The sequence below is a fragment of the Ambystoma mexicanum genome, chromosome 11, assembly GCF_040938575.1.
Source record: "Ambystoma mexicanum isolate Mex_15411 chromosome 11, UKY_AmexF1_1, whole genome shotgun sequence".
Lineage (NCBI taxonomy): Eukaryota > Metazoa > Chordata > Amphibia > Caudata > Ambystomatidae > Ambystoma > Ambystoma mexicanum.
The window spans coordinates 956,360,196-956,387,529 of NC_090934.1; the positions used below are offsets into that span (position 1 = coordinate 956,360,196).

Consider the following 27,334-nt stretch of genomic DNA (forward strand, 5'->3'; position numbering starts at 1 on the left):
CGGCACTGAACTGTCCCTCTCTCCCGACCCTCTTCACCTCGGACCACTCCTCGGTTCACCTCATTACCTACCTGATGGCAGCGGCAGCAGGAGGTAAAAACAAAATGCCTAGAGTCCAACAAGACTCGAGAGCCTGGCTGGTCACTGCACTGCTTGGCCCACGCTTGCGCATACTGAAGGCACGTGCAGAAATTAACAGCACTGGTGCTCAATGCACAGCCGTGGTCCAAGGCTCTGCCTGCCTTCCAGTCTGCCATCCAGTTTACTGCAGTAGAAGCCTGCGTGCAGTGCACCTGTCCTGTGATCCATTGACTTCCTTCAACGCAGCCGTACCTATACTTTTAATTTAAAAAGGAGCACTCTGGAGCGATTTCTTTTTAAAATAAAAGTATAGGAATGGTAAGAGACCAAAAAAAAGTGGAGGAGCACCGCTCTCATCCGCTCCCCCTCACTTTGATCACTGGATTGGATAGGTATGATAGAGGTATGGATCCATTCAGGGAAGACAAGAGCCACTCTGCCTCCTGGCCAGTTAGGCCTGGATTTGGAGAGGATCATGTAGTCCTCAGGAAGAAGAGTTTCAAAAGCAGTGACAGAGCTAGGATTGAACCACGTCTCCGTGAGCACGAGGACGTCAAGTTCAGTCTTTAAAGACGTGACAGATGTCAGAGGAGTGCTTGACAGCGGAGCAGGAATTGAGGGTAGCTAAGTGAAGCTGCTTGCCACAGTCAAAGCTTTCCCAAAGGGGTGGGGGGGGGGGTGCTAAGGGACGTGATACCGCCACTGGAGTGGGGAAGGAAGGAAGGAAGGGAGAACGAGTGATAGTGTCATTCAAGTAGACCTTGATGATGCACCCATATGATGGAAGTGTGCCAAGAGCACTTCCCATCTGTTTGTACCATTAATGGGTGAGGGAGAGGACGGAAACCATATGGGGAGTCCATAGGTCTGGAGACGGAACGACAAAGAGAATGTCAGTAATTGTCTGCTTGGAGAGAGCATTGCAATGGGCAGACCTGGATTTGAGAACAGGACACCCTCCTTGAACTTCTTCTTTCCAGGCTTCGAAAGAGAGGGAGGAAAGGTAATAGAGTAGCAGTTAGAATAGATGGGGGAGATTAAGAGCACTGTAAGTGGGGGGCGAGGGGCAAGACTCTGGTCTTCAGTATTTTGCAAGTAAACTCTATAGGACGGTATTATTGTAGGTCTTGACCAGGGGAGGGAGAGGAGAACTGCACAGTGCAAGAAGAACTCACCAGGCGGCCTATTGGCCAAGCGGGATAAGATGAAGGAGGCACTTTAAAAACAATTTGGACAAGTGTAGCAGACTTAAAAAACCCAGAACTGAGGTTTAGGCATACATGAGAAATGCCAGCAGTTACACAGGGTAGCAGGTTTTAAATACACACCGATTTGGCTTTCCAAGAAAGCAGGAAAAAATCAGCAGTTAAGCACAGTCAACAAATTGTTCAATGAACCCACAACTTATAAGTAAAGCCTGCAGAGCTTATAACAACTAGATTCGACTTAGAAATATGTTAATGTTAAAGAACATTTGTACCGCGCACTATTACCACCGGAGTGGTCCCCTGGCGCTCTATGTAAAAATTTGGAGAATTCAAGGCATCAAGGTGAAATGAGGCAAAAACAAAGAGGTGATGGCTAGAAGGTTTAGACTGAATCTTAACCACTGGCATTGCTCGGGGCAACCCTCCAGACCATCATTCTTCGCCTGCCAAGCCATTACAGAAGGGGAAAGACCATATGCAAATCAGGCTTGGCCCCACCCCAAAAGGGGAAGTCCAGCCCGAACTGCTAGGTCATATCCCTTCTGCACGAGACCACAAGTATGCCCAAACATGTTTCACCCTTGTTGAGGCTCATCAGTGAGGAGTAGCTTGGGTCTCTAGGCCCAGCAGGCACGGGACCCACATCTGGGCATACCCGTCCCACTCGGGGTGACAAAGCAAAAACAAAGAGGTGATGGCTAGAAGGTTTAGACTGAATCTTAACCACTGGCATTGCTCGGGGCAACCCTCCAGACCATCGTTCTTTGCCTGCCAAGCCATTATAGAAGGGGAAAGATCATATGCAAATCAGGCTTGGCCCCACCCATCAAGGTGAAATGAGCACGATATTTGGTGCAACCAGGGGAACATAGATCAACACGGTTACTAGTAAGGTACAGTTAAAAATGCCAACATTGGCATGCAGCAAACTGATTTAGAACATACACAGATCAAAGTAGCTAGATTCGATTTTCCAACAGACATGTAAAACATGGGGCAACTTAGGTAGGGCCAGCAGAGGTCAGAACAGCTAGATGCGATTTTGTGTGAAAAGGCAACATGAAGTTCTAGTGTGGCATATATAGAAAAAGAGAAACAGGAATAAAAATGGTCAACAAGCAACATAAGGTAAGATCCTCGGTTTCCTTTAAAAAAAAAAAAAGACACTCTCCGGCATTCAGAGATTGCAGAACACCTTGAACAGCATCAAGATGTGAAAAGGCTGAAATGGAGTTACGGCATAGGAGGCCTGGGGGAAGTTCAAGTGGGAGAGAGACAGCGTTGCAGGTGGGAACGGCATGCTAGGTCAGGAGAGCATTTATTTGATGTAGGAAGATCCACATTGAGGTGGAGTCGGAAACACTGGGTAACAGCAGAGGGCCAATAGAAATCAATACTCCTAGCTGTGGAGGATCAGGCGGGAACAGGGCGGCAATGAGGGAGGGGAGGAGAAGCTACTGCGTGTGCCAGCACAGAGAAGAGGCAGTGGTCCCGTGCTGCTGCGGGGAGGCAAGGCATAGATCAGGGAGACCATCAGGCACCGGGGGAGAGCATGTGCAGCCCTCCTGGGATGTCTGCAGAAGGAGGCGACACTTATTAGGCTATGCTGGGGCCTGGTAGCTGGAAGATGTTGCAGTATCAAGAGGAGGGTACTCCCTCCAGCTCCGGACTTTGCCAGACAGGGTAGTCTCTGCCCTTGGTGGCTTTTTGAGGGGGAAGGGGGAAGAGCGGCGTTTGCCTGCCAGCTCCCAGGCTTTTGTGGAGATGTCCGATGGGACAGCCAATCCGGCGCTGTGAAGTAGGCATGTGGACGCCTCTGTGCAACTCACTGCACCCCATTGGCCATGTTGAAGAAGGGCCGGAATTATTATAAGTGATGAAGTCCTAAGGCCACATAGCCTTGCTGGAAATGTCAATTGGACGGTGCTTGGCCAGAAATGTTGTCTTTCAAACATAATGCTTTTGAAGCGGCATTGGACCAGGCGGTCTGCATTAGACTCCTAGGTGCCTTTTCATCACTTCTGCCAGCATGCACTGTGATGCTACTGCCCCATTTTAAATACTACATCGCGGCAAAGTAGCAGGTGAAAAGGCGGTCTGTGCATCCGGATTCTCTGGAAAGAGTGTTTTGACTTTAATTGTTCTGCAACCTGGATTTAATCTATTGTAGCAGTAAGGCACAGGGATACAACTGCCAGGTTATCTGTACACTTGGTGTTGCAATGCCATCTTGTTGGAATGCATGCTAGTCAATGTGGAGGAAACAAAATAAATGGATTATAAATGGTACACTCACACGTTGGTCTGTATTTTGTGATTGCTAAATTCGATGTTGTCCTTCATTACTGCGTCAGCTTCCACCGTTTGTCCTATAAAGTGGATTTACCCGTCCCTCCTATAATATGGTGATGGGGGTCAGTATGTTGTATATGTTCTGATGACTTAATTTCACATAGGTTGTTGGATTTTCGTTCTTCTCAGTTACCTGGTCATCTTATTTTCTAGGCTGTTGCTGAAGTTTGCACTAATTACTTCAGTTATGTGTCATCTTTTTATTTATTAGAAAAGTCAATGGCGTAAACCTCTATATGAGCACCACAAAATAGGTAAATGTATAACTCCCTTGAGTTTGCTTTGTTTTTGAAACTGTAAACAATGTAATGAATTACAAGCATACTCCAACTCGAAACTCTTAAAATACCTTGAGCATGATCACGCTCATGCTGAGTCTTTGTATATTTTTCTTTATGCATCTTTTGTTGTAAAAATGAAATGTCACCTGGTACTAATGTCTTCTAATTCTATCTTAGTAGGCAGTTGCTATTAGAGTTTATTGAATGTTTATTTTGCTGGATAGTTTTGTAATGGCATGCAGCTTCATAAGTAAAGCAAAAATAAAGCTTATACGGATTGTGCTGCAAAAGAATCCAGTTGTCTGCCTGGAAAATTAGTTTTGTGGTTAGGTAACTGCTTGATGCATATGCAACTCACACCTCCTGATGTACATTTGGAAACATAGTAGAATTGTTCATATTTGCATTGGAAATTGCAAAATAACAGACTGCACAAAAGAGTGGCATATTGTAGAGCTCAAATTGACATAAGTGCATTGCTTTACGGGCCTGTTGCGGTGAACACCATCAGTTTGAAAACATTTCTAGAAAAACATTTTTTCAGTTTACTCCCTAGGGAAGACCATAAAGAAAATACTATCAATATACAACTATTAAAGAACCGTTTTATGTTGTAGGTATTGTCTTGCCATTATTGCAATGTATCAGACATAGCTGACAGCCTTACTTTTATCCAACAGGATTTGTTTTTTAAATACATATGGAATAATTTTTTACATACTCAAGTAGAGATATGCATTGCATTGATTCTCACAAGTCCTTTTGATTTCAAAGAAGATACTATCAACGAGGAAACCATTGGAGGAAATCTTTTGCTAGCACATGTAAGTGACTATTCTCATTGCAGTCTGTTTTCGTTTTTTGCACACTTGATTCTTTGGCCATACTCCTAATGAGCACATGCCAAACAAGACATTGGCTCACTTATACAGGGCTCCCATTGAGACAACAGTAGGAACTTTTTCAAACAGTATTTTGCAAATGTATACGTCACTAAACACTGTTGAATGATAAAGAATTTAATGTATTAAAGCTTTTCTTATCTAAACATTTTGTGACACATTTGGGGAAATTTTGATTTTACTATAAGAGAAAAACGCGGTACAAATGTAGGATCACGTCTCACAGTATCTTCTTTTACAGAGTTCCTGTTGAAAGAGGCTCATGTCTGGACTTTAAAAACACAGCACACCACATTCTCACTTTACCACTTAGTTGTATATTCACAGCATTTATTCCAAATCATTTTGACCAATGTACTCATTTATTTAAGCAAGAACACACTGTTCTGATTTTTGGAGATGTTTAAAAGTTTGCTTATATTGTCTGAGGTTTGTTTGCATTTATAAAGGGCATATAATTCATGACTTCAATTTCATTGTGAACATGGTACTTTTCTTCAGTAAAGTACCTATTCAATTATTGAACAAATACAATCTGTATTTACTCATAGTGAACGTCAAAGGTGATGTAGAGAAGGAGCCAAGTACCCCCACCTCAAACACTTTGCCCATATTTCCTTTATGTTGGGAACCAGAGTGTGAGACACGTGCGGTACCAGTGAAAATACTGATACCAAGGAGATTCCTGGAAGCAAGCTTCCCAATGAGAAAACCATACCTGCATACAAGACAGTACGATGGTCATTTGAATGAAATCCCAGAAGAAGCAGGACCAATGAATGGCAAAGAAGAATGCTGACACACATAGAAGAGATGCAGACTAGAGGATGCAGATATTCTACGAGGCATCAAGAAAGTATCAAAGATGAGTGGCATCTTGGGATCAAGATGAAGAAACTTATGCTAAAGAACTGATGAAGATGTCAAGTCATTTTACACGTGTACAGATGCAAAGAAACGCAAGCAGATGAAGTGAATAGATTGCAGCATGCGCCAAAATAAATATATAATATAACATGATGTTTCCACTATGTAGTATTGCAGAGCTGGGCTAAAAAAGGAAGGCTTATTTTCCAGTGTGTCGCAGTTAGAAAACAAGTGAATTACGTAGTGAATTTCAGAAAGGCGAGACTGGATGAGCCAAGGCCATATCAGGCTGGGGTGAGCAGACATTGGATACAAATCGTGTGAAAGAACTAAACTCCTGTTTAGGTGGCATGGACAAAAACTAGGAAGAAATCGGAGGTTTATTAGAAAATAGTATTTTAATGCACCAGATGCTCGATTTTGTGGTCTTCAGTCACGTGGAAGGATGAATTTTGACGAACAAGATGGTCACACCTTCGCATGAGGGCAGAGTGTGCCTTCACTCCTTTGAATTCTCCAGAGCAAAGAACACTCCCAAGGACAATTTAAAAGCCCTAATTAACAGCAGGCCACTGATTTGATGATAGATGAATATGGTAATTGGTGGGAAGCTATGGTTGAATACTCGCTCCTGGTAGCCCAGTCTGCGTGCTGCTAACGTAGGGGGAAAAGTACTGACGGAGGTTAGAGTTCCAACCAATGGTAGGGGGCCGCATGATAAAGGGTCCTATAATTTGTGTAGCCTATGGGACGTTGTGTATTTAGTGACGTTCATAGTGACCTGTTTAAGGGGAGGTCTTAGTCGCCCGACCTGATGCTAAGAAACCTATCACTTTTCTTCACTCTTAGACGAGTATGTATCGTATAATTATATGTTCCCTCCAGTCCTATCCTTCACTAGGTTTTTGTAGGTTGCCACGTAGGAAGACGTTAGTAATACGTAGGTTGCCATCACCTATGACGATTTCTTGCTATAAAAGAATGCTTTTTTTTTTAAAGATGCATTGAGAGATCTTACGCTGAGACGTCTGTTAATGTCTGTTATACTCACTGTTTTAGATGATTGATATTAACAGTTATCCTTTTGCCAACTACCTGTGTCATTTTGATTATTGATGTTTGAGTAACTTCTGCATCCTTTTCCATCTCAAGGGTATTGCTACCTTGTCTTAAAGGGCTGGAAGCCTCCAGTTCAGTGATTTTAGTTTGAGGGTCTAAATTGTTAATTCCTGTCAAACCTCAAATCGTAATGAGATCAATGGTCTTATAGTAAATTAATCCACATAAACAATGACCATTTTACTAAGCATGCTTTACTTTGTCTTCACTATTATAAAGGATCTCTTGCTTTAGCAGAATCGACAATCAGTTTTACAGGAGACATTTGATAATTGTTTTTTTTTTCTGCCTGTAATATATGCCCATATCGGGTCAAAAACCTTTGTACCGGTGTTAACTGGCTTAGACCTCTTAAAATATCGTCCAGCATTATTCCACCTGCTGAAAGCTGAAATCCCATTGGTAGCCTGGGCACTTCAGTGATACATATGGTAATCTTGTGTTATTTAGAAATAGAGGTTATATTGTACATTGTGTGTGGTAAGCTTCAGAAGTTGTAGATTTAATTACCATATATTAAATGGAACTGTAAAGGGGATTGAAATCATTGTATATTACCATCAATGTTCTGATGTCGTTTTTATGTTCTAGGAGGACTGGGAGCGAAGAGGACGGGTGGGGACCTAGAAGGAAATTAAAGATCGGAAGGAACAAGACAGTCTAGACCTAAAGACCATAGAGTGGGGACGGAGAAGGAGAGAGTTGGGGAAACAGTTAATTCCAGTGGAATTGTGAACATACTCTGGAACTCTCTTAAAATTAATTGATATACTTCTCTGCACCTGGACATTTTTCAGGAGTCCACAAGGGGTCCAGTGTGCTCTGGACAAAGTTTTATATTTTTAACTGTAGTGATTTTTAATACATTTTTCAAGTCCTGTATTATATTTCTTCTATGGTTAACGTAACTAATCTGAGTGATATTGTAACTATTTCCCTTGAAATTTATGAAATGGGTAACACTTAATTCTTGGATGCCTTTGGCTATGGTTCACAATTGTTTCATCCTCTCTATGGCTAAATTGTATTATTATATCTGACTTGGCATTCATTTTAATGCTGGTGGGTCTAGAATTAATGTGGAGTAGTGTTATAGGGTTTAGGGATTAACTTATTTTTCCTTCTGGCAAAATTTACCTTTTTGCTCCCAAATGCTACCATATGTGTTGGATGCTGACCACCAGTTCTACAACTTTCCACAAATACTAGGGTTTGGGTTTTGTCATTAAGCCACTGCGCATTATTGTGCATGCCCAAACGGGGCTTACCTGCTTGCTTGTTTTTATGGTTCCTTAGTTCTCCTCACCCCCTTCTTAGTTTACGTTGGGTGCTTACCTTCCGTAGTGGGACCGCATTTTGACATTGGGATTAAGCCAGTCACTGTATCTCCATCATGGGGGTCTTGCATGGATTCACATGCTCATGAATATTCAGTCATTCTGGGAATCTCCTGTAATATTAAAGCAGCTTTGCTTTAAAGCTAAAAACTGCTCATCGCGTCTATAGCCTATTCCTGTCATTTCGGATCATACTTCCCCAGCCAATGACATTCATCCTCCTAAGCTCCATCCCTGGTGGCCATCTTCAGATTTTTCCCACACGTTTTCATGTTGAAGTCCTCTTATTTCGATACTCGAAATATCAATTACTTTTCTTATTGTTTTGAGAAATCCTCTCCCATTTTTTCATTCTTCATTCACTGTGCGACTAGCGGTGGCGGGGACCTGTTGCCGGACAAGATCCAGTCCATCATCTGATCTCCAGACCGTATGAGGCCGCAGGCCCAAGCTTGGGTCTACACCCACTATGGCAGACTCATAAGGAAAAGCCTCTTTAGGGCCTGCTCTAAATGCGGCCTGAAAAACATTTTCATCTGCTTCTTGCATCCAGAGGTCGAGATCCTTTAAGGACACTTCCCGGGGAAGATGCCAATAAAGCAAAGTCTCTCACGCTCCTGCTATTCATACGTCTCGTCCCCTTTCGGTGACCCAGCAGCGCCCCCGAGGACACACCCCCACCAAGGCCCTGCCCTTCGGTGCCTCATCTCGGTCCCCTTTTCCACACAACGGTGTCGCACCTGTAACTTTCGGCTTGCGCCCCGTTTTTCTTCTTTTCAATCTTCATCTTCCTTCGGTGCCTCGCAACCCCTGGCGTATGTCGGCTGACGGAGGATTCACGTGATGTGTCTCTTGCAAACGCTTGTTCCCGCACTCGGACCCTCCCCCTGACCCCCCCCCCCCCCCCCCCCCCCCCATGTGCTCTGTCTTGAGTGCCTGGGGCCTGAACACTGATGGGGCGCGTGCGCAGCCTGCAGCACTCTCGGTCACAGGGCACTGAAGAATAGTCGTTCGCGCTGAAGGGAGATCTTTCATGCTTCTCTTCCAGCACATCTTAAGAGTTAGTAGCCAGGACCCCACGTCAAGACAAGGTAGGCTTTTTTTTTCTCTTTTTTTTCTTTGCATACGGTTTATTCACACCTTTACAAAACATCAAGACAAGCATATAAACATTTTTAAAAAGAGGAAACATGTTCCAAAACATCTCTACCATCAGTACAAACAAAATAGAGATAAACATTACAAGAAAAAAACAGAAATATTAAATACAATACTCATTGTACTCAAACATTACATTACATAAATCGTTTCCCACACCAGGAAGAATAACAAAGTTTGCTCTATATTATAAATGTAAGCTTTTCATAAATCCGGATAGAGCAAAGCTCTCATGAATGGTTTGAATGTTCAGGCATCTTTTCCATGCCCACTCCTCTTCATATGTAATGGAGTTGGCATCTAAAGGTTCCAGGTATTTAACCCTAAGTGGATGTAGTGTCACACACTCCATAACAAGATGTTTTAAGGACTCCTCATTGGCCAGGTAGAACCTGCATCTAGCAAGGTCCGCCGAGATCAGCCCTCTTCTGACCAAGATGTCTCTAGTGGGAAGGACATTCCATCTAGCGCTTAAGGACAATACCTCGGTATAGTCTGTCCGGAAATTGTAAAATAACCTTTGTGGGGGAACCACGGGCTCTATGTTCGTGATTCAAATGTAATAGTGAAGGATAAGAATGAAATGTGTCTACAGTTTCACACCAATCGAAGTTGAATAATGCACGCTTTACAGACATAGGATTACAGATCAAAGTCTCAGTTGACATCCCAATCTTTTCCAATGTGTCCTCTGATCGATCCCTTAGAGAGATCAATGTACGCGAAAGATCCAGGTTTCTATCCATTAGATGATACAATGTGTTTGGCACTCCCGTTTTAATTTTTGAGTACTGAGATATACAAGCCCACTGTACCCGTGCCCACATTGATACAATACCCAATTCAAACCTGATTGCAGAGATCGGCATCGCATTCGACATACCCAACAGTCTTCTCCGAATGCCAGCACACTCAACGCGGATCACTCGGCACATGGAGGACACATCCGTATGAGGTGGGATTGAACCCATGACTTACTATTTTCTTGCATTATGCTGGTATTCACGGAAATGGCTGGATTTGAAAAAGGCAATTTATCTTTGCCGAAATACGTGTCATCCATAAAGGCTACAACACTAAAAACCTTCAATTAAAGGAATTTCAAATACTATCGCAAGATGTTTTCATTTCCTAACTCTGTGGCGCACCGACAAGTGTAAGCTCACCCAAACAATACTATTTTGAACAAACGGAGTGGAGGGTCTCTGTGTCTCCGTAGAAGCTTACTGCGATGCAACGATTGATCTAAATATCCATCATCTATAACCAAAAGCACCAATTTGTAATAGGTCGTGAGGTACTATCTCTGAAGGTGTCAACAAAAAAGTCCCTCATCAGTTATTTCTCCAAATGCGACCCTCCATGTGATTCAATGTATCGCTCACTCTCTCAGGAAGCAATTCCAGGCCATAGATTAATTTAGGTATGATTTTCCTCTCATAGAATATCAGGGCGGGATTCAAAGAATATTTACCAACCTTTTGATCAATCTTGACCACCTGCGCTTCTAGCAATTTTGCCTTATGTAAGATAGATTTGATTAATGCTTTAGAGCCAGGGTAGGCAAAGATGTTGGAACCTAAATATCGTACACTCAACCAATTTCAAAGGGGTCTCACCCAATTTACCAATGTAACCTGAAATCTTAACCCTCGCTTTTCTAAAAGATCAAATTTGAGTTTTAGAGGGATTAATTATTAACCCATTGGTTTTAGCATATGCTTCAAAATTACTCCGAGATCGTTGCAGCCCCACCTTGCTATTATCAAAGATCAACAAATCATCAGCATATGTTAGCCAAATAATTTTGTCCTTGCCGATCTTAGGTACCAGGAGTCCTTCTTTGGTAAGCGAGATGGCTCCATCTGAAAAATATTGGTTGAACAGCCAGGCTGCCAATGTGCTACCCTGTCTGACCCCCTCAAACGATCTAATTCGAGGGGTTGGGTCCTCTGACGTATTCCATATCTATGACAGTAATCACCACAGCTGTGCTATTACTGTCATAGATATGGAATACGTCGTCGGACCATCCCATCGAAAGAACGTTACCAGGTAAGAGAGTAACATTTTCTTCTCCTTGAAAGATCTCCTCCTTGATTCAAACGAACCTGGACCCCACAGTTGCTAATTAATCTGAAGAGCCCTGCAGGTAGGCCCCAACTGGCCAGTTTTAGCCACAACCTGCCCCGGTCTACCCGGTCAAACGCGGCCGTCAGGTCGATTGAAGCCATATACGTGCAGCCACCTGCTGTTGACCATGCCACCTCTTGTACACACTTCAGGGCAAGCCTGTTAACATTGGTCGAGTGACACTTCTAAAACCCAAGTGTGACAACAGGAAAGAGGAAAAAATCTTGCAGTCCGCATTGATTAGTGAAATTGGACGATAGTTTGCCGGATCAGTCCTGCTGCCACACTTGAAGAGTGGGACAACATGAGCTGTGTTCCAAGATACAGGGGTCCCCCCCCTGAGGACAGTATGTCACTGAACTCCAGGCACAACAACTGGGCCCACAAATTAGGATTATCCTTGAAGGTGTTATTTGTGAGGCCATTTGGGCCTGGAGCCCTTGAATGCTTACATTTGGAGATCAGTTTTAAGATGTTTTCTACCTCAACTTGTGGATCCCACCTGTCCTCTCTAGTCAGGTCCAAAACCAGTGGAGGGCCCATAGAGGACTTCCCAAATCTACTCTCCAAGAACTCAATCCATTCTTGTCAGTCGAACTCGATTTCTGAACAAGTTGTATAATTTGGATCCTGCCTACTTGCATCTGCCGCAATTAGGGTTCCAAGCATCTTTTCTGAATCGTTCTGAAATATTACAGATTTAATAGACTTACAGTAGTTCTTATATGATTGCTTAAGTTTCCCAATTAGCTTTCTACGAACTACCTCGTCCTGATTAGTGCTCTGAATCTGCTTTACTGTTTTTCGTAACATCTTTTTTGCAGATGCCACATTAGTATTGTAACAGTGGGCATGCCTAACTTGGCCGGAGCCAGTTGCTCTCATTCCCTGGCCCATTTTGTCAGTCATTTGACCCACAAACGATTGGAACTCGAATGCATTGAAATTTTGGAGTTTCCAATCATAAGTCGAGCGGTTCAATACATAATATATTTGGGAATTCAAGGCAAGAATATTCAGTTCAGTCCATATTACAGCATTACGCCCCACATTGGCGATTAACTGTCATTTTTGCTGACATTTCCTAATATTTACAACCCAATTAAATTGTGCCATAAGAAGGCAATGGACACTCCAATCATTTTTAAATATTTCAAATGACAGACAAGAATTCATAACGGAAGTGTCTACAAAAATATAATCAGAGATGAACTGTCCCCTCTATGCCAAGTGCTGTCACGACCCTCAGCCCTGACCCCCACTGGCAGGCCCATTGGCCAGGTGAAGTCAGGACTCGGATCGCAAATAAGGCTGGGCATCCACCTTTCAGGCCCTCTTGGGGAAAGGCGCCAGGCTCATACCTACTGAAAGACTTCTGTTCAAGGAACTACTTATTTAGGCTTTCAGCCAACATGGAGGCATCCACATAGCTTGATTCCTAAGAACCAAGGTATGCGGTATAGTGTTTTGGGTGTGGTGGCCTAGGGACTACTTTACCTGGACTACTTTGCAGAGGCTATTTGAACCACACACAAACAAGACAACACGCTTCGCGTTACTTTTCTACTAGCAAAGTGACGCTCACCGTGTCCAGCTTTCTCACGAGCCTGACAAAATGCGGACCTGCAGAAAGACAAAGAACATCGTTGGCAGCAGAATCCTACCTGCACTCTCCATCCTTCACTGCTCGCAGCTACTGGGCAGCTCTGTTGGAACGGTTCGTCGCCCGGATCAAAGGACCTGAGAAAGGAAGAAAGACCTTATTAAAGGAGGTAGTAGAGTCATTACAACCACAAATTGCTTAAAGGCTTACCTGGCTGGTTGTTTTTCGACCGGCATAGCTCCGGAACTCCACCCGCTCTGCGAGCACACCGCGACCTACGAAAAAGAGAAAACACAGGTCAGCGAAGACAAGACATCGCAGCGCTGTGCAAAGCGCCTACTTACCGCATCAAAGCGCTTATTGTGCGCCATCATTTACCAGCGAGGACCAGCCTACCCAGTTCGCCCAGCGGACACTCTGCGCACCTAAGGGAGATAAAACGAGACATTATTGAACAGAGAAAAGGCGTGCCAGAATAACACCACCATAAACCGCAATAAGACCTACCTGAAAGACATTACTTGGGCCGCTGTCAGTGAAGTAACTGGACAGCACACGCCCACGAAAGACAGCGCGCCCCTGCCCAGAAAGCAGGATGGAGAGCCCACCAACTCTGACAACAAGGTGAGAAGAGAACCCGGAGGGGCTGAAATCTCATGGGAGGTGGGGGGGGAACGTACTTGGTCGTTCAGTCCTAAACAGTCTTCATTTCCAGGTGGAATTTCCACTGAGAAACACACCAGGAAATCACTGAGAAGGGCAACAGCAACCAACTGGCTGGGTGTCGTCCCCGTGGATACAGGGTGAGCGTAACAGAATGCGAAGCGTCCCATAAATAATCCGCCATGGAGACATCGGAAATCGACCAATTGGCCGAATTGTTGGGGGACCTTCATGCAGAGGTTCATTTTGCCCGACAAGAGGCTAATGCACTCCTTAGAGACCTGTAATGACCAAGGATCGCACCGAGGAGATCGGTAGACAGGTCTTGCAATCACAGGCAGGACAGACTCCTCTGCCTGGAGGGAATCCACCGGTGGAAAATCCCACCTCCTCATCTTTTACTCCAACTCCAGTACAAATCACGTTACCTGGAACAGCTTCCCTGGCACCACCAGAAAGGTTTTCAGGCGAACCCCGAAAGTATGCAGCATTCATAAATCAGTGTCGCCTTCATTTCCTTTGTCGCCCTGGAGCATTTCCAAACGACCAAGCTCGGGTAGCTTTCGTTCTATCATTCTTGAGTGGAAGCGCAGCGGATTGATCGGTACCGTTGGTGACCCATGATGATCCATTGTTACACGACTATGGGGGTTTCCAGAGAGATGGAAAAACTTTTTGCTCACCATACCCAGGAACAAGCAGTTGATAATAAACTATTATCCCTCCGGCAGGGGAATCAGGACTTGTTAACATACATTGCTACCTTCAATAGACTGGTTGCCGAAGCCAGGTGGCCAGAAAACAAAAGAACCATGTTATTCCATTGAGGCTTGCGAGGTGAATTAAAGGACGTTTTAGCCCAGGTAGTTTATTCCCAGCCATCATCCCCCCCCCCACCCCCCGAGAGATTGTACCAAATTCCTAAATCTGGTTGTGCAGCTAGATTACCGGTTGCAGGACCGAAAAGCAGACCGGTCCAAAGCAGACTCGCGAGCAGTTTATGTTCGATCTAGAGACAACGCACCACGGGTGCCAGAAAACGCTGTAGAACCCATGCAGATCGGAGGCATATGACCTCCATTAACAAAACAAGAGTGGGATAAATGAAGACAACAGCAACTTTGTTGTATTCTGGAAAACCAGGACATTTCCTAAAGGACTGCCCAGTAAAACCCCCAAGGAGAACAGTCGGGCCACAGAAAAGGATGAAGTTAAGGAATTGGAAAACTACCAAGCTTGGCAACCGTAGAGGTCAGTTTGTCGAGTGAGAAGAAAGAGCCACTGACCTCGCATTTTGCAATACCTGTGATCTTAATAAACCACCAACAGTCGTCAAAGATGCATGCCGTAGAAGCATACATCGACAGCGGAGCAGTTGGGAATTATATAGATCTAGAGTTGGCAGCAGGGATGGGGCTTCCTTTGTAAGTCTAACAGGGACAAGGTAACTACCTTGGATGGACAGAAACCACCTCCGGACCAGTAACCAAGTGCACAGTTGGAGTAACCTTGCTGTGCTAGGATGGACATTGGGAGTGTATTTCGTTCGATCTCATTAAGGCACCTCAGTTCCGGTTAATACTAGGGATGCCATGGTTAGTTGCTCACAACCCTTTGATAGACTAGCGGGCATGGACATTAACCTTCTCTGGCGACTGCTCCCCGGCCTGCTATTCTCCAGAGCCGGAACCCGGCTTCTTTATCTCCAAGACTCCCAGAACAGTAGTATCTACCCTAGGAGTAACTAATTCCTTGCCATATGAATACCACGATTTTCAGGACGTATTCCAAAAGGACCAGGCTAACATATTGCCGCCGCACAGGCCTTCCGATTGTCAAATTGACCTTGTTCCTGGTGCACAAATCCCTTGCGGCAGGATCTACGCTCTCACCGAACCAGAAAACCTTCACTTGAAATCCTATTTGGACCAGTACCTTGCAAACTGATTTATCCGCCCATCTAAGTCCCCAGCAGCCAGTCCTTTGGTCTTCGTACCAAAGAAAGAAGGGGACTTGAGGACCTGTATTGATTATCGCGCGATAAACCTGATCACCGTGAAGAACAGCTACCCCTTACCCATTATCCCTGAAATGCTAGACCAAGTCAAAGATACCCAGATTTATACCAAATTGGACCTTCGAGGAGCGTACCACCTGGTCCAGGACAGAAGCGGAGATGAGTGGAAAACCGCTTTCTGTACCAAATATGGCTTGTATGAATATCAAGTCGTGCCTTTCGGCTTGTGCAACGCTCCTGCAGCGTTTCAATATTTCATGAATGACGTCTTGAGACAATTGATCGACGTTTGTGCCTTAGTGTACATAGACGACATATTGGTGTACTCAGCCTCGAAACAAGACCTTATGAGGCATGTTCGTTGAGCCCTCACTAAGCTCCGCCAACATCGTTTATATGCAAAGCTTGAGAAATGTTTTTTTCACGTCACCGAAGTAGAATTTCTCGGTTTCATCCTTTCATCAAGCGGCATCAGAATGGACGTACATAAGGTAGATGCCATTCTAAAATGGCCATCACCAACGTCTCTGAAAGGGATACAGAGCATGCTGGGCTTTGCTAACTTCTACCGCCGATTTATCCCAGACTTCTCTCTGGTTGTGCACCCGATCACAGTACTGCTAGGAAAAAGCAATAAAAGGTTCGCTTGGACCAAGGAAGCGGAAAGAGCCTTTCAGGAACTGAAACTAAGATTCACCTCTGCCCCAATCCTGCGGCATCCTCGTCCAGACCTCCCTTAGATTGTAGAAATTGATGCTTCCAGTATGGCAATGGGAGCGGTCCTTTCACAGAGGGACCCAGTAACTGGCCAGCTGTATCTGTGGCCTTCTGATCAAAAAAGTTCTCACTCCTGGAAATTAATTACGCCATCACGGACAAAGAACTCCTGGCCATCAAGTGTGCTTTCAAGGCATGGCGACACTATCTTCTGGGGGCTAGACACACCATTACAGTCATCGCAGACCACCGGAACCTGCAATATCTCAAGACAGCCAAGGCCCAGTCCTGACGCCAGTTACGGTGGGCCCTTTTCTTCACCGAATATGACTATGTAATCACATTTCGACCAGGGGTCAAAAATGGAAAAGCTGACGCCTCATCTCAAATGGGCATCGATGAAACGGTATATACAACCACAGACCCGGTACCCATCATACCAGAAGACAAATTCTTGGGTATCACGACAATGTTAAAACAAGCAGAATTACGAAACGAAATTCCAGATGCTTTCCTCGCATGGCAAACTCGAGGAGAAAAATATTGCATCAAAGATCAGTTACCCTTTTTAGAGACCGGCTATATGTACCCAAGAGGGAGTCAAAGCAGCATATCATTTCAGATTATCACGACTCTCTGATCGTAGGACACCCTGGGATCGCCAAAACCTTAGCTAAGGTGAAAAAGAACTTTTGGTGGCCTACTTGGCGGAAGGACATTGTCCCGTATGTTCAGTCTTGCGGTGTCTGTGCACAAAATAAATCACAGAAACAAAAACCATTGGGTCTCCTACAACCATTGGACATCCCTCCCGCCCCATGGCAAACTCTCTCCCTTGACTTAATCACTGATCTGCCCCCCAGTCAAGGCTTTAACACCATTCTTGTAGTCGTGGATTTGTTCTCGAAGATGGCACATTTTATTCCTCTCAAAGGCCTCCCAGACACATCCACCTTAGCAAAAGTGTTTCTGGAAAACATTGTTAAGCTACATGGTTTCCCATCAGTTCTGGTCTCTGATCGAGGCAGCCAGTTTGTATCCAATTTTTGGACAAAATGTTGCACAATAGCACAGATTTACATCTGGCTATCTACCAGTCCCCACCCCCAAACGGACGGCCAAACCGAGAGGACCAACCAGACCCTCACAGTATTTACGGTGCATGTTGCACCATGAATTAAGAGATTCGAAGTACTTACTTTGGATAGCCAAGTACGCATACAACAATTCCGTACATTCTAGCACGGGACAAACAGCTTTTTACACCCTGTATGGCAGACCTCCACGTACCTCAGAACTCGACCTTCCTGCCAGCTTGGAAATGCCTGCAGTAAAGACTCTTCACACAACCATCACTCAGGCTTTCAAAAAGGCGAAAGAACATCTCATTCATGCTAAAAAACAAAAGCACTTTGCCGACCAACATCGAAAAAAGGCCCCCGACTATCAAGTAGGGGACAGGGTTTGGTTAGCCGCCAAATTTGTACCCATCAAAGGAACCAGGACCTTCCATCCCCGATTCTTAGGACCCTATACCATCCGGGCAATTATCAACCCGGCAGCCGTCAAATTGGACTTACCACCTAATCTACAAATCCATCCGGTATTCCATGTATCTCTCTCAAAACCAATGCAACCCAGTACACGAATCAAGACACCACCAAAACCCATACTTATTGATGGAGAACCAGAATTCGAAGTCAAAGGCATCCTGGACTCTAAATACTCTAGAGCCAAGTTATATTATCTCGTCGACTGGAAGGGATTTGGACCCCAAGATAGATCCTGGGGGCCAAGTGAGAGCATCCATGCGCCACGTCTGGTCAGGAAGTTTCATCAGAACTTCCCAACTAAGCCTGGACCAGACAGGGGAAACACTGTGGGAGGGGCCTGGGGCGGGGGGGGTGTGCTGTCACGACCCTCAGCCCTGACCCCCACTGGCAGGCCCATTGGCCAGGTGGAGTCGGGACTCTGATCGCAAATAAGGCCGGGCATCCACCTTTCAGGCCCTCTTTGGGCCAGTCCTGGCCCCTTTGGCCCCAGGCTCATACCTATTGAAAGACATCTGTTCAAGGAACTACTTTATTTAGGCTTTCAGCCAACATGGAGGCATCCACATACCTTGATTCTTAGGAATCAAGCTATGCGGTATAGTGTTTTGGGTGTGGTGGCCTAGGGACTACTTTACCTGGACTACTTTGCAGAGGCTATTTAAGCCATCCCGAACAAGACACCACGCTTCACGTTACTTTGCTACTAGCAAAGTGACGCTCACCGTGTCCAGCTTTCTCACGAGCCTGACAAAATCTGGACTTGCAGAAAGACAAAGAACATCGTTGGCAGTGGAATCCTACCTGCACTCTCCATCCTTCACTTCTCGCAGCTCCTGGGCAGCTCCGTTGGAACGGTTCGCCGCCCGGATCGAAGGACCTGAGAAAGGAAGAAAGGCATCATTAATGGAGGTAGTAGAGACATTACAACCACGATTTGCTTAAAGACTTACCTGGCTGGTTGCTTTTCGACCAGCATAGCGCCAGAACTCCACCTGCGCTGGGAGCACACCGCGACCTACGAAAAAGAGAAAACGCAGGCCATCGAAGACGAGACATCGCAGCGCTGCGCAAAGCGCCTACTTACCGCATCAAATCGCTTATTGTGCGCCATCATTTACCGGCGAGGACCAGCCTACCCAGTTCGCCAAGCGGACGCTCCGCGCACCTAAGGGAGATAAAAAGGGACATTATCGAACAGAGAAAAGGCATGCAAGAATAACAACACCATAAACCGCAATAAGACCTACCTGAAAGACATTACTTGGGCCGCTGTCAGTGAAGTAACTGGACCGCACACGCCCACGAAAGACAATGCGCCCCTGGCCAGAAAGTAGGCTGGAGAGCCCACCAACTCCGACAACAAGGTGAAAAGAGAACCCGGAGGGGCTGAAATCTCACGGGAGGTGGGGGGGAAACTTACCTTGGTTGTTCACTCCTAAACACAGTATTAATTTCCACCGAGAACCACACCAGGGCACCAGCGACCAACTGGCTGGCTGGCGTCCCTGTGGATACCAGGTGAGCGTAACAAGTATGCCATTAACTGAAGTTCCTGATTCAGTGGTTTTCCTCACTTGTGGAAAAAGGCCCCTACCACCCAAACCTGTTATCCAAGGTAGGCCTTTTGTTTAGTTTGGCTCCTCAGCGCGGTGACTCCTTTCCAGGGTCTTCCATGAGTAAGGGTACCTTGGATTCTGTTTCTGGCAGAACTGAGGCCCTTAAGGCTACCGGCTCCCTAGCCGAGGGGCTCAGGAGGTATACCGTGCGGTCCATGGATGGGCGATCAAATTTGTCCTCTTTTGCCCCAGGGGCAAGGGAATGTTGTGTTCTACTCGCAAGAGTCAGTCCTTAGCACGATCCAGCATGACTACTAGCTCTATTGCTGAGGGTGCACAGCCTACCGGAGCCACCTCCGAGGTTGTGGCGATTCGACTAACGGCCGGCAGGCTGAGGGCTCTGGGCAATCCGGAGTAGTCTGAGGTTGACGCATCTGTTTTTAGTTTGAGGCAGTGGCACGGGGTCCTTGCACCCTCATGCACAGAGCGTGGCGCAAGGGCCCAAGATGGCGGATGAGCACGTTGCAGAGCCTGCTAGATGGGCGGCCATCTTGGATTCAGATCGGGGCCTACCTGGTCCCTCACTCATGGAGTGGGCAATGCAAGAAGGTTCCAGTCCCCTTCCCTCAGGATGCTTCGTCTGACTTTATGGTACTGGTGGTTGGTCACCGCAGGGATACATCTACCCATCGCTGCCTTATGGCTACACCCCACCGGTGCCTTGGAGCTTCGATCAGGAATGGATGTCCAGCACTGCCGAGGGTCAGTCCCTCGGGATCCGGCAGCTTGCGAGGACTGCTTCTTTGAGCTCTTCGTCCTCATGCACTCCCTGCAGATGAATGGGCTCCTCAGGGGTATAGTTAAGCAAGTGATACCAAAGGTTGTGCATCTTGGGTCTCCACCTATGGAGCCCTCTGCTGTTTCCTGTTCCTCCTCAGGTCCAGCCCCTACAGTTTCTTCATATCTATCTCCTCCTCCTGTACCACTAACTCCTCCCGCCTTTCACGATTGCCTTCAGGGACTTGCAGAGTTCTTGCGGGTCCCTCATCCAGAGGAGGCCCCCCAGGAGTCGGGAGGGCTAGCAGAGGTTCTGGCCAGGCGTACCCCATGCCGCTCAGGTGTTCCGCTCCAGAAGCATTTCCTGCAGATGGCAAGAAAGGTCTGGGAGAAGCCCAGGACCAACGGCCAGATGAACAAGAATTTGTACAGCCAGTTCAGGCTTTGGATAGCGAGCCAGTCCTCCGGGTCACCCACCACCAGCCTCACTCTTCAGTGGTGGCTGTTGCCTTGCTGTATTCTAAACCATCATCTTTGTCCTCCGTGGGTGCCACCTCCAGTTGTCTGTCCTTTAGTCTTTTGGCAAGTGCTGCTATGTCTTCTCAGAGCTGCATTCACGGCAGGCTAACGCTGACACCCTCCTGGCCATGGCGAACCAGAAGCTATGGCGAGAGCTCAGGGAGTTTCTGCCTGATCTCCCTTTAGAGAGGCAGGCCTCCTTTAAGGCCAGTCTGTCGGATGCCCGGTTGGTTGCACAGGACATCATGGAGTCTTTGGTCCCCACATCGACGCATCCAACAGAGGGCTGTGCCTAGGGGTTGAGATGAGACTGGCGGCGTGGATGCATGCCCCTTAATTCTCAGCAGATGTGCAAGAGCGGATCCTGGATCTTCCTTTTGAGGGTTCAGACCCTTTTCAGTCGTCCACCGATGACGAGATGACAAAGACCACCTCTACACAGACTGCCAAGTCCTTGGCCATCCTGACTAAGCCACGAAAGAAGTCCTTCCATCGGTCTCAGGGCAGGACTGACTTCAAGCCCTGTGCTTTCACCAGCTTCAAGGGGTTTCGAGACTGTGGTGCACGTAGACCTGACAGGTCACCCAGTGACCACAGGAGGAAGCGGCAGAGAACCTTGTTTTTATTTTTTTTCCGCTCACCTTCCACAGCTCCCACGTCAGATGCCAAGACACAGTGACATATCAGTCAGGGAACACTGCTCGCCTCTAGGGGACTGGCTGGCTCTCTTCCAGGACATCTGGCAGCTTTATTTCAAGAGTCCTTGGATACTTTCTATAGTCTCCACGGGCTTCAGTCTTCCTCTTCCTCTACTATCCTCTCCTCTACATCAGATAGAGTGCCTGCCCCTTTTACGGGAGATCCTTTCTCTTTTAGAGATGTAGGCGGTGGAGCTGGTTCCTCAGGCAGGGGATAATACTCCAGGACGTTTGCGGTACCCAAGAACAACCAGGCTGGCCGGAGGGTAGTCCTGGACCGGCATTTCTCAAACTGACTTTAATGCTCTAACGCTTTCAGATGATTACTTCCGCGAATATAGCAGTCTCTGTGTGCAGGGGACTGGATGTGTTCCCTAGACCTCAAGGATGTTTACCTTAATGTTCCCATCTACCAGCCGCATCAGAAATGTCTGCCGTTCACGATTTTTTGGTGCCACATATTTCCTTATCTGGACAACTGACTGGACATAGCCAACTCGCCCGAGGGGGACGTGGATTCCTGCCTCTGGAGGGCGATGGGGCCCTTTCTGGCCTACTTGGCATGGCGGTTCCACCACCTTTTGGGGCTGATGGAATCTTGCTTGCTCACTGTTCAGCACGCCCGCCTCAAAATGAGACACCTCCAGCTAACAGCTGATTGGGACCAGGAGAACAGGGTCTCATTAGTAGAGAATCCCAATACCCATGACAGTGAGTTACCTCAACAAGCACGGTGGCACCCGGACTCCCCCTCCCCCCACCCGTGCATGGAGGCAGTGGTGAACTGTGAATGGGCGCTTACGGAAGGGATTTGGATTGCCTCGGTCCACATTCCAGGTGACAGCAATGCGTAAGCAGACCAGCTCAGCCGCTTGGGGTTCAACACCTATGAGTGGGAGTTACACCAACTCCTTTTGCCCCTGTTCCAGAGAGGGGGGGTCCGGATCTGGACTTATTTGCATCTCCTTTAAATTCCAAGTGTCCCCGGTTTGCCTCTTGGGTAGGCCGGGGTCTCTGGGGGACGTGTTCCAGCTCTACTTACACAGCGGCAGGTGCTATTCGTTTTCTCCTCCACCGTTGCTCCAGAATACATTCTGCAAGTTCCCGACGTCGGTGGGCTGCAGCCTCACCCCGCACTGGCTGTTGAGGGCTTGGTTCTCAGATCTGATGTAGGTGTGCTCCCAAGGGACTGGCCTGCCTTCCGATCGCCAGCTGGGCCTTCCTGACTCTACAGGGCGGGCGGTGGAGCACCCAGACTTGGCCAGGCTGGCCCTAGCGGCCTGGTTCCTTACCAGCTGAACTCTGCCATGGTAAGTTCTCTGTGGACAACTGGGTCATCAGTCGGGAGGTTGTCTACGAATGCCCTGTACAAGAGCAAGTGGGTGAGATTTTGCCACTCTGCTCGTGGCAAGGCGCTTAACCTCCCCCTTTTTACCTGCTCCCTGGACGACATGCTGGCTTTTTCTGTACATCTGGCTTGTTCCGGCATTCAGGCCGATATCTGCCACACCTATCTAGCTCTCATTGGGGCCTGCAAAAATTCCTCCGAGCATGTGTTCTTTCAGCTGAGTTGTCTAGGCTTTTACCTCCGGTGCACAGTCTTCATCTGGTCTGGGACTTTAATGTGGTTTTTGCAGCTTGCAGCGCTAACTCTTTGAGCCAATGGCCTCGGTGGACATCAGGCTGGTGACACTGACAACTGCGAGCTGCCGGCTCTGTCATCCTGCAAGCCTTTCCCCACATTTCCCAACGACAAGGTCATCTTGCGCACTCATCCTAACCTTTTGCCCACGATGGTAACTCTGTTGGATTTAAATCAGGAAATCTGCCTGCTGGTCTTATTTCCGTACCCGCAGTCGGAGCCTGAAAGGACTTTGCATTCCTTGGACCTCAAGAGTCAAGTTCTACCTTTCTCAGACAAAATCCTTTGGAAGTCTCAGGCATTGTTCATCAGGTTTGGGGGCACGTCTCCCAGCACCCAGGCTTCCAAAGCTTCCATCACCCGTAGGATGGTGCAGGCCATCTCAGAGGCGTATACAGCCATGGCCAAACCAGTACATGAGGGACTTCATGCCCATGCGGTCAGAGCTAAGGGCACGGCCGTCGTGTTCCAAAGACATGATTTTTGTGATGTCAGCATGCTGGCTACTTGGGCCACTCTGTCTGCGTTCTGTAAGCACCAGTCAGGCAGTTCTGAAGAACCTTTTTGCTTCGTCCTGAATGTGAGGCAGGTTGTCACAGCTCCACCCTATGGTATTGTTTGGTGGAATCACCCACAAGGATGGAGGAAAGGGGTGGGACTTGAGTTATTATAGGTACTTACTGTGACTAGAGTACTCCTAATCCTTAGTTCCCTTTCCGCCATACGTGCCACCCTCCTTGCCCCCCCTTGTATGCCAGGGGCGAAAATATTCAGTGTAGCCAGGTATTAAAGCATCTGATGTGTTAAGGGGACTGAGGTTAGGCGCCGAAGGCAGGGCCTTGGGAGAACGGGGGGGGGGGGACTGTCATTCCCTTGCCCAGAGCTGCGCCCCCCACACTGGACCAAATTTTTAAGCGGGAGCTCAATTTTCTGCTGCCAAAGGTTCTGGTACCGTTCACATGATGGGGTACGCCCACAAGGATGGAGGAAAGGGGACTTTGGACTAGGAGTACTCTAGTCACTACAGGGAGTACCTTCATTGACTGACACAGCAACTGCAAAGCCTTCGTCTTAAAGGCACCGGTTTCAGTCGCCCTCCCGGTCTACGGGTAGTCTACCGTTGGGCAGACAGGTTCTGTCTGCGAGAATCGTTGATACCAGCTGCAAAGCACCAAGCTCAGTCATTACGGATCCTGTAGAGGGACCCATCAGTGGCTTCACCGTCGACAACCTCTTCATCATCACGGGCCTCGTTGAGGTACCAGTCTACCAAGGCCGTTTACCTGTCAATGGCTACATAGTCAATGCCTTTATGCATGAAGACTGGTCTTCCAGCAACGACTTTGATCTCTTCGACTTAGTCCATAAAGACTACTGCCACAGCGATGGGCTTGTCCACCACAGTCACTGTTGCCACGACTAAAACCACTCCCAGAGTTGCCCTGCTGCCTAGGCCTCTGTCGGCTGTACAGGTACCGGCCCCGTCAGCGGCACCACCATTAACTGCGCCACAGGCCACATGTTTGCCTTGTTTCCTAGGGGCACTAGTTTAGAGAGAGAGATGCTTCCGGCTCTCACATTCCTCCCCAGACCTACCAATGCCACACCACTCTTCACACTGGCTCAGGTGAATAATTCAAGTGTTTCAATCCCTGCCCCACTGTTTCTGAAGAGGATCTACTAGAAGGATTCTACTCAGAACAAGAAGGTGGTCAGGGTGAACCTGATCCCAATCTGCCAGTGCCTCGACAAGGGTCTCGGACATCTCGCCAGCTATCTCTGCCGACTACCCCTTGGCCTCATGACCCTGTGTGGGCTTCTGCAGTGCCTAAAGATGGGTCATCGGATATTTTAACAAATCTCCACACCCTGGTGTCAGCAGCGTTTTCTGGCAGCACCCATAACTGCTCCAAAAGTCCTAATGCCTTTCTGGGCCTGACTGACACCGTTTTATCCGGCCCCAGCTGCCCCTCGACAATTGCCAGTTTCAACTCCTCCTGTGGTGGAAGAGGGATCTCAGACACTATAAAGTCTGGAGGCCCACTACATGTACTTATGGCCCACTACATGGTGTGGGTAGGGGCCCAGAGCAACTCAGCCAAGGTTCTCTAATGGTAGCTATGGCTGAGCAACCAAGGTTAAGACTCAAAGGTTGTGATGCAGGCTGTTTCTTGGGTACAGTGAATTCCCAATCTCCCCACAATGGAAAGTCCACACTCCACACACTTTTGGGTGATAATAGTCCTTTTTTTCATTTTTTATTTTTTAATTTTTTATTTGATTTAATCTAAAGGATTTTTACTAAAAAAGTGCATTGCTTGTACCCGTCAAAACAACGCTATTTGCCTGCTCAAGTCTTCTCATAATGCTAAAGTAAGAGAAGAAGGGATCACAGGCTGCTGTTGGCCGAGCGGCTGAAAGAGTGTCTTGTTCAAGTATTCTAGAATCTTGAAGGCCGCTAGTTGCCATGAGGTTCTGTCTCCTGCTATCAATTTAGCCCAACACACATCTGGATCATTGAGTTCGAACTCTGAAAATAGACCCTTCAGGTGCACGGTTCTTATTTGGCGTGTGCTGGGGCATGACAGGAGTAGATGTCGAATTGATTCTATTTCTGGTGACCCCTTGCAAAAGCGACAGTCCTTGGACAAAGACTCTCCTCTGATCACCAAGATTTCGTTAGTTGGTAAAAGATTCAACCTTGCTCTCATTAACAAGTCGCGCGCCTGCCTACATGGGATTTTTTTGACTTAAGATTGCAGTTCGTTGTATTTCCTGATGTTCAACGACAAATGACGTGTCAATTTGTTTTGGGCTGCTGCTGCTTGAGTTTGTATCCAATCAATCTCCTTTAATCTTGTTTGAATTTTAGTTGGATTTCTTACTAAAGTCTCTTCGTCGCATACCGTGGTGGCCAATACCTCTTGGTTTTGTTTGAAGCAAGCCGAGAGCGTCTTATTTTTGCCACTCCTGCTTTCTTCGAGAATTAGGTGCAGTGCTGTTGAGTCGTCAGACATTATGCACTTGCGGTATAACATCAGAGTATTAATTCTCACTAAGCCTCCCAGTGATAATAAACTTAGTTCCTGTCTTATTATCGTTACAGATATAGAATTCGGGAGGCCTAACGTCGATCTCCAGAAAGTCACTTCCAATTTAGGCCACACAGTCGCCGGTACATTTATCAATGCATCAGCTCCATACGTAAGGGGGGGAGACCACCTTTTGTTTATAAAAATCCAGAACTGGAATTAGCGAAAAGCGGCCTAACTTTCTGTTAATGGCCTTGGCTTGTGCTGTTAACTTTTTGGTCATTGCTGTTAGGTGGTCCTGCATTGCCAATTCGGTTCTTGAACTGTCTAAAATCACCCCCAGGTATTTGAATTCTTTCACTTTTTCCACCGGATGGCTTTCGAGATTTACAGAGATGTGTTCACTACATTTGGCATTTTTCTCCATAATGAGAAATTTTGTCTCATCTTTGTTGATTTCTAGGTGATTGGTTTTTGTGTATTCAGACAAGTTGGCTAGTTGACGTTGCAGGCCCACTGAAGTATAGTCCATGAGAATCAAGTCGTCTGCGTAAAGCAGTCTGTTTACGTGACAGTTTCCCAGTTTGGGTGGAAAACAATGTACCTCTTGACTTGACTCTTGCAGGTCACCCATAAATGCAATGAAGAGCACCGGCGCCAGGGGACACCCGTGTTTGACTCCTCTTGTTGTTGGTATATCCGGTGAAAGGAGACCTTGCTGATTTAACCTAACTCTCATTGTGGTTCCCGTATACAGCTCTTTGATCGGGTCCAAAATCGAGGACGGGCAACCCCAGATCTCCAATTTTGACCACAACATCGGATGTTCCACCTTGTCAAATGCCTGGGTCAAATCGATGAAACAAATGAACAATCGAGGACCTCCTTCTAACGCTCTGCTTTTCAGGGCACTTAAAGCCAAGATGTTGACCGACGTTCCCATGCCTTTTTTGAAGCCAGTTTGTAGGTGGTCCCCGCATGGTGCTTGTTTAGCCCATTCGTTGAAGCTCTTCAGTAAAAGTGACCCAAATAACTTCCCGGTGCCGTCGAGTAAGGCGATTGGCCTGTAGTTCTTCGGGTCTTCTTTATTTCCCTTCTTGTATATAGGGACCACAATTG

General features: G+C 46.9%; 1 protein-coding gene across 10 annotated transcripts in view; it reads left to right on the forward strand.

Moving 5' to 3' along the window:
- The window catches only part of PPP6R3 (protein phosphatase 6 regulatory subunit 3), a 2,530,957-nt gene that overhangs the window by 1,260,917 nt on the left and 1,242,706 nt on the right, over nt 1–27,334 (forward strand). For all 10 annotated transcript variants that reach the window (XM_069624114.1, XM_069624109.1, XM_069624112.1 and 7 more), the window contains one exon: nt 4,603–4,746. In XM_069624114.1, coding sequence (XP_069480215.1) covers nt 4,603–4,746 — 144 coding nt within the window. The remainder of the gene's footprint in view (nt 1–4,602; nt 4,747–27,334) is intronic.